The 10,453-nt window shown below is 53.0% G+C and overlaps 1 protein-coding gene across 3 annotated transcripts in view; it reads right to left on the minus strand.

Moving 5' to 3' along the window:
- Positions 1 to 589: 589 nt before the first annotated feature.
- Positions 590 to 10,453, minus strand: part of TRIOBP (TRIO and F-actin binding protein) — a 14,935-nt gene continuing 5,071 nt past the window's right edge. For 2 of the 3 annotated variants that reach the window (XM_031554453.1, XM_031554452.1), the window contains 13 exons: positions 8,253 to 8,309; positions 7,858 to 7,926; positions 7,405 to 7,494; positions 7,080 to 7,189; positions 5,914 to 6,466; positions 5,567 to 5,677; positions 4,019 to 4,166; positions 3,498 to 3,609; positions 3,230 to 3,389; positions 2,944 to 3,057; positions 2,597 to 2,683; positions 1,782 to 1,945; positions 590 to 1,346 (listed from right to left, as the gene is read on the minus strand). In XM_031554453.1, coding sequence (XP_031410313.1) covers positions 1,784 to 1,945; positions 2,597 to 2,683; positions 2,944 to 3,057; positions 3,230 to 3,389; positions 3,498 to 3,609; positions 4,019 to 4,166; positions 5,567 to 5,677; positions 5,914 to 6,466; positions 7,080 to 7,189; positions 7,405 to 7,494; positions 7,858 to 7,926; positions 8,253 to 8,309 — 1,773 coding nt within the window. In that variant the 3' untranslated portion in view covers positions 590 to 1,346; positions 1,782 to 1,783. Of the gene's footprint in view, positions 1,347 to 1,781; positions 1,946 to 2,596; positions 2,684 to 2,943; positions 3,058 to 3,229; positions 3,390 to 3,497; positions 3,610 to 4,018; positions 4,167 to 5,566; positions 5,678 to 5,913; positions 6,467 to 7,079; positions 7,190 to 7,404; positions 7,495 to 7,857; positions 7,927 to 8,252; positions 8,310 to 9,069; positions 9,106 to 10,453 lie in introns of those variants that run through there. The other variant, XM_010711197.2, reaches the window with a different exon arrangement.

Here is a 10,453-nt window from a genome sequence, read left to right on the forward strand (position 1 = left end):
CCCAAACAAATATAAGGAGCACCTGAGGAAGGGGCCGGCTGGCCACTCCCAGGGGTTGCAACCCCCAATGATAGTTGCAACCCCACAACCTTAATTAAGCCACTGGTGATGCAAAAGTGTGTTTTCTTTTTCCCCTAAAAAACATGCGTACAACACCATGCCCTAAACTTCACATTTTCCCTGCAACCACGGTCCCCACAGCTCCCCAGCTTCAAGGCTGCCACCCCCAGCCTGGGAGCTTTGCCATTCCATCTCTGGCTGATGGCACGCCCAGGGCTCATCCCATCTTCAAGGTGGTGGTTCAGGCATGATGCAAGCCCGCAACTGGATTTACTGGATTTTGTGCTGGCTTTGCCCAGGAAAGGAGCCAGAAGCCTTTTCTGAGTGCTTTCCCTTAAGCACCCTTTAGAAAGAGCAAAGCATATTTTTTAGCCCAAAATAGGAGGGAGGAAGAACGTTTGCCGTTCCTTTCATCTTCCCCGAGATCTCCCCCCTTGCTCCTGGTGGTCACAAAAGAGCTGCTGGCTTCAAAATGAGGCAGGAAGCTGCAGAAATTGCTCTCAGCGCAGAAATTTGCCCTCAGCAAACACATTTTTCTCAGCAAAAGGGGAAGATTTTATTAAGTTAAGAATTGAAGGGTGTGGCAGAACAGCAGCTCCTCTGCCACTAAAATGTCGGGCTCTCCCCAGCTCGAGGGAGGGTGAGTGGGGAGGCTCCAGGAGCTGAGGCTGTGCCAAGGCAGAGCTGAAGGACAGTCACTGAGAGCTCCATCATGCAGCCTCGTGCCAAGGTCTCCTCTTTCAAAGTTGCAGGTAGGTGCAGCTGCGGCAGGCGGCCTCCTCCTATGGCTTGGGTGTCTCCTCCACTGGGTGCTGGGGCAGTAGTGTTGTTACGTGTCCCCATACGTCCCCATGGGGCCCCAGAGACAGGTGAAGAGAGGGAACGGGAGTGCCAAAGGCAGATACGTGGCTGGGAGCAGGGGGGGCTGAGGAAGTGGGGAGTATATTCTCTTTCTCTGGTTAGAAAATGCTGGTGACGTAGAAGCTTTCCCTCTCCATTTCCTCTTATTCTCAAGGGAAAACAAAATTCTTCTATAAAATATAATTTTCACATATAAAATCCTGAAGAAGGTGCATGTAAGGAGCCATTCCAAATAACGTGCTCAGATACGAAGGCAAAAAGGTTTTGGAAAGGCTTCATCGAAAGCTTTGGGAGGGGAGTGAGGAGCTGGCTGAGGAGAGAGATGTGTCGCCAAGGTGACAATGGATGAGACCCAATCTCCCTCTCTCCTTAAGTGAGGAACGGAGCAAATAAAAAACAAGAACAGAGAAACAAATGAAGAAGACCTAGAAAGAGAAGGAAAAAAATAAAACAGGTTAAGGAAAGATCGCACTCAGCACAGAAATGCTGTCCTTTCTGCCTCCACTCTACGAGGTTCTGACATGCTTGGCATGCCTGCTCTGATCCCACGTGTCTCAAGATTGGTCAGCGCCCACCAGCAAATGTTGGCAGAGCAGTGTGACCCCAAGCCTGATGGCCACAGTGTTCAAGCAAGTTGAAGGCTTGCTCTGGACACCAGAACATGCATAATGGCTTCACACTGCCCTATCCCTATGCTTGCCTCTGCAAGAAGGAGGAAGATGGCTGGGTCAAGCCATAGCCACACTGACCACCAAATGGAGCAAGAGGAAGATGCCTTGTCTCTATTCCTCTGTCAAAAGTAAGTGGATCTCAGCCCCTCAAGCCTGGAGGGAAGAACATAACAGCCCCTCAGTGCTCACCGTTAATTGCTGATGCTGTTGCACAGTGATTCCTTCTCCTGCAGGGCTGCCATGGCCAGGCGCAGATGCTCCTTCAGCTGCTCAATCTCTCGCTCTGAGCGCACCTTAATATGATTCAGCTCTGCATAGACGTCCTGGTATTTCCCTGAGGCAAATCTCTTGTCCTGCCAGGCAGGGAGAAGAGTTAGCAACTCTCAAGCTGGTATTCAGATGTCAAGGTGAAGCCAGTGGGTGAGGGAGGACACAGCCCAAAGCCTGAACCTCAGCCCAAACTGGGCAACGATTTCACAGAAGCACACATACAACAGCCCAGGTTTGAAAGGACCTTGAAAGATCAGCTGGTTCAACATTTTATGGGATAAGGGAGCCTAGGTGAACTTATTGAGAACCTTGTCCAACTGCCTCTTGGAAACCTCCAGTGGTGGGGATATCACCATGTCCTTGAGGCGGTTGTTCCAATGAATCACTGTTCTCAGTGTTAAAACAAAACAAACTATATATCAAGATGAAACTTCTGGTACGGCTTACACCCACTGCTGCTCGTCTTCTCCATGGGGCTCCTCATGAAGACAGAGCTCCACCCTCCTTGTAGCCACACTTTAAGTCCTCCTAATGGAATACTACAGTGAGACAGTGTCGCTCAGAAGAAAGCAGGGACAAGGAGCACACATGACACAAGGGTTTGACCTGAGCATCCAAATGACCCTGTCTGAAACCTGCAGCCACTGTGCTGCCTCCTAGCCCCTCTACTTTGCTGTAAGAGAGAGAGAGATGCAACACCCAGTCCCAGCCAGCAGACCCAGGGAAGCACCAACCTTTTGCATCATCTGCAGCTCCTCCCGGAGGCACTGTACCTCCTTCTTCAGGTACTGGAGCTCATTCTCCTTCACACGCAGCAGCACCTGGCTCAGGAGAGAGGAGCAGGCGGTGACTCAAGGCAGGGGGAAGCAGAGAGACACACAGCCTGGGTAGTGGCCGTCCTCCCTAGCACAAGTGTGGTGGTGGAGGAGGAAGGAAGCGGGAAGTGATGCATAGTGCCCCAGGAGAGACACGCAGGGGAAGCTTGCGCACCTCCTTCCTGCACAGTCCTGCAGCCTTGCGTGGCTCCCAGTCCCCTCTACTCTGAGCCCAAACTGCTGGGGACATCCTAAGCACCCCATACCTCCAGCTCGCAGGAGCTGCGCTCATTGTTTTGCGGAGATCGGTCCCCAGAGCACCGCGAGGTGATGAAGCTTCGCAGCTTTCCAATCTCATCCGACAGGCGGATCTGCAGCTCCTGCAGGCAAAAAGGCAGATATGGCACAGCCACAAGGCTCTCTTGCTGTCCTGGCCCCAACAATATATTCAGAGGAGAATAATATGAATAAAGAGACACCCCATTTAGACAGGGGCAGTCCCAGAACGAGGATGCTCTGTGGTTCCTACGGGCAGGGAAGCCCCTCTCTTGCCTGGTTCTTCCGGAGGAGCTGCTTCCCCTCTTGCTGGCAGTGCTGCAACGTCTGTTCCCGCTCCTCTGCCTTCTCTGTTAGCTGCCCAATTTCCAGGCACTTCTGGGAGTACTGCTCTGACAGCACCTGCAGCTCCCGCTTCAGCGAGTCTACATCCAACCTGCCAGAGAGGCACAAGGTTGTTGCTGCCCTGCCACCATTGGTGTCCCATGCCACCAATAGACTCTGCCCAAAGCACTGAGCAAGGGAAGTAGGAGAGACTTCTTACTGGTGCTGCTTCTGGAGGGCGTCTGTGACAGAGCCACACTGCTGAAAGCTTCGTGTCCTGCCCAGCTCCTTGTTCATCTCCTCCCGGTGGGCCTTCTTCAGTGCTTCAATGGCTGCAGAGGGATGCAACGGGAGACATAGGATCAGGCTATGCCAGCTTGGGCACATCTGGAGAAACGCAGCTAGGCAACTGAGCCAGCTCTTGGTGCCTCAGGCTCAAAGATGTGTCTCTGCACTTCCTCCTCCTTCCCTCTTGCCCTCTGGGCAACTCCCACCTCCCAGAATTATCCCAAAGCACCAAGTGCTGCCAAGGAGATTAATAAATGGCATCCCAGCATGACCAGACCTTGCAGCATAGGCTGGAGAAAAGCCAAGCTTCCTCTAAGACCAAACAGCAGGCTCAGCAGTGGGACTCAAGTTACAAGACTTTTGGGACAGGAAGGTGACAGGTTTCTGGCAGAAGTCAGAGACATTTGGGAGAGGTGGAAGGAAGTGGGGACACATCTTGCTTTCTGCTCCTACCTGCTGCTGTTGCTGCAGCCTCCTCTGCAAGGAGCCGCTCCTTCTCCTGCCGCAGCCGCTCCATTTCTCGCTGATGGTGCCTCTGCAGCTCCTCCATCACCTGCTGGTGTGACGACTCCATCTCAGCCAGGCTGCGCTCACAGGCCTCCTGTCATGCCGGGGAAAGGACAGTAAGATGGAAGAGTGAGGGATGTGAAAGTGGCAGACACATTACAACACGGAGCTGCATTGGGGCAATCAGGTGGGATACCACGGCAAGGTTCAGGTTGAGGTTAGGAAAAGGTTCTTCACTGAGACGATGGTTGGGACAGGGTAGTGGTCATGGCACTAAACTGCCAGAGTTCAGGAAGCTCTCAGACACAAGGTTTGAATTTTGGGTAGTCTTATGTGGAGCCAGGAGTTAGATTCAATGGTCCTTGTGGGTCCCTTTGAACTCAGGATACGCTGTGATTCTAATACTCTAAGACATGTGGACAGGAGGACAGGCACCTTGTTGAGATGATGTTTGACTCTGCAAACCCTTCCCTAGTCCAGGGCCATTTGGAGACAAGTGAGATCCCTTCCTGTGATGTTTTTTTCTCCTGGTACTTTTATCACCAAACACAAACATTCAGCTCATAAATCTTGTGAGCCTTGCATGCTCTGGAGAGGAAAAAACATTCCTCTTCTGTTACAACTCAGCCATCAAGAGATGCCAAGACCCTTCCACCAGGCTGTACTGCTTGAACCACATCCCGCTATTTACCTTTTAAATAAAGCAGCATCCCCAGAATTGATGGAAACTGAGCCTCTGCTTCAGAAAAGTGACACCTTTCCTTTGGCTGGGCGCTGTTACAGACACCTCCCTCCCCATAGCCTGACTGCTAGTGATCTTCTTGCACAGCTCATACTTTTTTCTGGTGGCTGGCCCTTTCAATGCCCAGTGCTGTAGATAAGTTGTGTTACAGCAAAGCAAGACATTTCCATCTTGGACTTATGCCCCAAGGCCCTTGAGGAGGATTAGCCTGCGATCAAATCATGCCAAAACATTATTCTTAAGAAGCTGTTGAATTCACCAGCTTGTTCTCCCCCTCTTTCAAATGGTTCTAAGGCAAACTGAGAGAGAATGAGACCTTTTGGGAAAGGTGAAGTTCAGCCTCAGGAAGAAATGCTATTTCTCCCTGCTCCTTTTTGTTTTCTTTTGACCACATGGAGACCCGTGAGCTGTAAGTGCAAACTGAGATCGTACAGCATCAGTGAACTGCTCCATGTGACTTGTGGTTTTATTTGGGCTGGGTGCAGCCAGTCCATTGCAACAGGAGCTCACCAGGAACCCAAATTCCCTTCCCTCAACTATGACAGATCCTGAATTCCTGACAGCATGTGCATGCCACTGCCTCCTGCCAACTCCAGCCTCTTTAATACACACGCTAGCCTTTATGTAATTAACATTGATCACAACCGAGCCTATTTAGGGCCACCATGGCAACCCAATGATTAGCGATACCTGCTTGGCAATGAGTCCAGGCTCCGGCATTTCCCAGCCTGGGGCTCACCCATCCTGCTCACCTGAGAGATGTACCCCCGGGGCATGTGGCCATCTCCCTGGGACTTGGCAGCTTCCCGAAGGCTCTCGTTTCGGGCCCGGCAGGACTCCAACTGTGCCCGCAGCGACTGGACCTGTGCCAGGGACAGAAGAGAGATGCTCAAACTCTTTCCCAGGGCTGGGAGGTGATGTGTTTGTTGACTTGGGAACAGTTCAAGACAGGAGATAGCAAACACACTGCCAGGAAACAGAGATCTACGCAAGCGATGCCACCAACACTGGTGGCCTTGCTCTTCTGCAGAGCCACCAGGGAGGAACAAAGCTGCAGGGATCGCGTCCACCAGAAAACCACCTTCCAAAGTGCTCTCACCTCTTTTTTCAGTGCCTCATTGGCATCTCCGTGGTTCCCCTTGCCCTGGTTCAGCAGTGTTGTCAAGGGCACTCGCCGTGAGTCCTTCAAGGGCAAGCGCTCCAGCTCCAGCCACTTCTTCTCTATCTCCTCGTTCAGCCGAGCCCGCTGCTCCTCTGAAAGTGGGGCAGCAGGCAAGTCTGGCTCCTCCACCTTGCGGGACAAGTTTCCCCCTGGGCCATCACTGTTGGAAACCCTGCCATCAGGACTCTCAAACCACTTGCGCCTCTCCTCTGAACGCACTGCCAAATCCCGCTCTAGATCCTCATGCTTGGACACTCGCTCTGACACCCTCAAGCTCCCTCTTGTCCTCGGTGGGGACCCCTGATTTTGGGGATCCTGCTGCAAGGGGGACAGTTCTACGTAGTCAAAGGCATGGCGTGGCCCATCCGCTTTCCAAGTGCTGCCTTTGGTGCTTCCCTCAGAACTTGGCTGCTGCTGCTCGTCCACTCGCAGTGAGCTCTTTGGTGGGATGCAGTTACGGATTGTGTTTTCCTTGTTGCAGTCAGATAGCCTGAAACCACAACAATAACATGTGAAGGACAGACACTGCAAAAGAACAGACAAACAGCCCCCTTGCATTGCTGGTTAAACGCAAGGCTCAGCTTTTGCTCAACTCGGCCTTGTGAAAAACCTTGTGTGAGAGAAAAGTGGTTGCATCACATCACTTGGCAGCTCTGTCTGCATGTATGGGTAAACAGGCTTTCCCCAGGAGGTGGGGAGGATTCACCCTGAGCCCCAGCCAAGCTCCAGCAGCAAAATGGAGCTTAAAAAATGGGTTTTGGGGCAGGCTTCTGCGGGCAGTGCGAGGAACTGCTGGTTTTCCAGAAAAAGGTAGACGCGGCACTGAGGAAAACTGTTTGCTGGACATGCTGGTGATAGGCCAGTGGTTGGACTATATGATCTTAGTGATCTTTTCCAAATTGAACAAATCCTACGATTCTGCTCAATGAAATATCTTGCTGGCAGACAGGAGCCTGCCAGCACGCTGTGTCCCCCAGAAAGCATCACCTCCTGCATGCCCATCACTCTCATCATCATAGCCCCGCTCCCCCCTTCCCCAGGACCTTTCAGCGTCCTCCTGAAGAAAGGGACAACTGGGAGAACCATCAGCAGGCAGCTCTTACTTGGTGACATCTGGAGCACTAATGGGGCGCACATTCTTCCTCAGAGCCTCAATCCAGTTGCGTCGGATGCCTGAGGTCATGGCTGACAGTGTGAAGATGGCATCCTTCGTCTGCAGCGGAGACAGGACACAGGCTCTGTCACCACTCAGCAAAGGGACAGCTGGCTGCACTCTGAGCCTTTGAGTGCTGGACACACCACCAACTACCCCTGCCATCCTGACACCATGAAGTTTGCACTGCCCGAATTTCTGTGTCAGGGATGCAGACAGGGAAAGAGCAGCCATCTCACCCAGGCATTCCTCAGTGCTGCACTCCAGGCACTTACGTGTATCTGGAAGCCATAGTTGCGCTGCACCGCAAATTCTGTCACATCTGTGCAGGAGCGGAGATCGATTTCACCATCAAGGTCATCAGCCTGAAAGCACAGCCACCCTCTTGGGTGTAAGCAAAGCCCATCTCTTAAAAAGATCCTGCCACCTGCCTGCACCCTAACCAAAGCATGGGAAGAAGAAGAGTGGCAAAGCACCAGGGCAGCCCATCTGCCCCTGTGTCAGCCTTTCTCTTCACTTGAAACCATGACAGCCCCCAGGGGCTCTTTAGATGGAGAATGATGGGTCAGAACAAAGTCTCAAGGAGATGCTAGAGCTTCACTGGAATGGGACAGATTCCCTTGTGTAGATATGAGGTGCCTGTGCTAGTGATAATGTTCCTCTCCCTGTCACTACGAGGACAAGGGCAGGAAAGAACAGAGGGGTGAGGAGACACCACCAATGCTTACCTCCTCGGCATTCGAGTCCCGGTAATATCTCAGGCTTGAGTCGGTCAGCACGAACCAGTGCTTCTTCCACTGCCAGCAGATGGGTTAGGGGGAGGAAGGGGAAAAGACAGGAGGGAAATGGATAGACAGTTACTGAGGGAAGTGCAGGAACAAGGAGGGATGTGCTTCCCTGTGACCTCTCCGTTTCTAGGCTCTGCCCCCCTTTTCTAGGTCCCTTCCAAGTCCCCATAATAACCCTCAGCTCAGAGTGCACCCAATACAATGCTGGGTCTCTCAAGCATGAGTTACCTGCAGCAGGAGCAAGCACAATGAGAGGGGAAGGGAAAAACCACTGCTCACACAAGGAACTCGACCAACAGGGCTAGGGCAAGAAGTAGGCTTCGGGTAGGGCTTACCTCTCCTGGCTTGTCCAGGATGGACATCCATCCTTTCTTGAAATTGAGGAGATCTGGCTGGAGAGGAAAGGACAAAGCAGAGGTTTAGTGCATGCTGGAACCCACAAAAGGTTTCTGCATGCTGGGGGAGTGGGAAGCAGAGTTCTCATAGGGGGAATAAGAAACAAGAAGAGCCCCACATTGCTTTGAGGAAATATATGGGGGTTTAGTTTAGGACCCAGTGGTGGAGGAGGACTGCATTTAGCAATCATTCCTGTAAGAGGAAACAGAAGATAAGGAAAGAGTAAAGGAAAAAAAAAAAAAAGAAATATGCAGCAGGGAGGTTTCTACAAGGTGCCTTGGAGATATTTATTTAGAGATAGGAGAGAGAGATAGGGGTGAGGAAACTGTGTGGAAGGGAACACAGCTCTGCCACAAGCCAGACGAGGCTTTGGAGAAGGACACAGGGAAGCAGGCACATTTTGTCCCAGCCTGGGCATCCATGCCCCAGGGGTACCTCCCACAGCACCTTCCCCACTGCTCACTTATTACAGCCTTATAGCGGCTCGCTATGAACCAGCCCTCACCACAAAGGTGCAGGAGGCAATTTAACAGCTGTGAAAACACACAGCGTGTCAACGCTTTGCCTGAGGCTGAAGATCAAATTGGAATTACAACCAGAGCTGGAGAACAAATCCTGTCTGAGATGCTGGGGACTTTGCTCCTTCTAGAGCCCACCCTCTGCCCAGCCCTGGCCATGGTTATGGAGAACAAGCAGGGTTTCCTCCAGCTCACTCCCTTCTAAAAAGTTCCCCCCCACCCTTCACCTCCTCCTAACCTCACGCCACTTGTCCGGCATCCCAACCAGTTCAGCTCCTTCCAGAAGTGCCGTGCTGGAGAGCTGACTCAGGGCAAATGCTCTCCCTGACTTCGTCCTCAGCCAAGCAGGCTGGAGCTGCTCCTCCTCCCAGCTCTGCTGCTCCAGCTCCTCCCGAGCTGGCAAATAACTCAGCCCACCACTCAACTTTGTAAAGTAGGCACGAAGAGCAGAGGTGGTGAATGGCTGGAGACCACGTGCATCCCCTCGTCCACTCCCCTAGACCCGGACATCCCCACCGCCCTGCAAAAGTTCTCTGAAAATTAATTTCTTCCCCGTGGCGACAGCTCCACCCTTTGTGCCGTTATCCTTTCCAATCCAGTGACTTCAGCACTGACTCCAGGCTGGGAGCGGCAGGAGGGAAGGAAAGGAGGCGAAACGTTTGGCGTGACCTTCTCTCCCAGCATACACGTGCGTGGGGCAGGAGGGCCAGGCACACTGCCCTATTACTGTCATGTACTGGGGGCCAGTAAAGCCCCCAAAGCACATGAATGGTGCAAAACACAACCAGCCCCTTTTTCCCTGCCTTCATCCTCATAGGCACAGCTCTGCCACTGTCCGCAGTATTTCTGGTGGACAAGATACCAATCCACAAAGTGCTTAAAGCTGCTTTTTTCTCCCCCCTGCCTACCACTAATTTCAGCTTTGTACTCTGGAGAGAAGCACTTAGGATATGGGCAGAGAACAGAACGAGATTTGAGCTGAATCCCCCGTCAGAGGAAAAGGCCAGGGCAGGAGGAGGAAGCGGGCAGGAAAGCAGAGCCATCCGGAGATCCGGGGCTGGCTCCAAACAACGAAGATGTGAGGATGCAAGAGGAGGCACCGGGGGGATCCAGCACTGAGCAGGGGTGATGGCTGGTGCAGGGAGCTGGCTGCCTGTTCGGGCTGCCACGGGGATACATGGGCTGCGATAACAGCCTGCAAGTATCTTAAGAATGTAAACACCAAAGAAGGAAAGGAGATAGGGTGGGAGTGGAAGAATGACTCCTGAGCGGTACAGAGAGGGCAGGGGGAAGAAACGGAGGACAGAAGGCGATGGAGCGACAACTCCAGGCCACGGTTCCCACAGCTGCTCGGGCTACAAAGCAACACTTCACTCCACGGGACAGAGGCGGAGGAAGGGACCTCTGGAGGTCACCTGCTGCAGGGTGACCTCACCCCGGGCCGCCTTCCCTCCATCACAAAGGGGTTCCCGGCCGCCCCAAAAGCCCACTTCTTCCCCCAAAGAAACCTGGCTCGGCTAGGAAAGGCCCCCAAAGCCAAAGCACAACGCCGAACCCCTCACCGCCCCACCGCACGGGGAAGGCCGAGGGCCCGGCCCGTCACCTCCACCGCACCCCACCCC

The sequence above is a fragment of the Meleagris gallopavo genome, chromosome 1 (genome assembly GCF_000146605.3).
Source record: "Meleagris gallopavo isolate NT-WF06-2002-E0010 breed Aviagen turkey brand Nicholas breeding stock chromosome 1, Turkey_5.1, whole genome shotgun sequence".
NCBI lineage: Eukaryota > Metazoa > Chordata > Aves > Galliformes > Phasianidae > Meleagris > Meleagris gallopavo.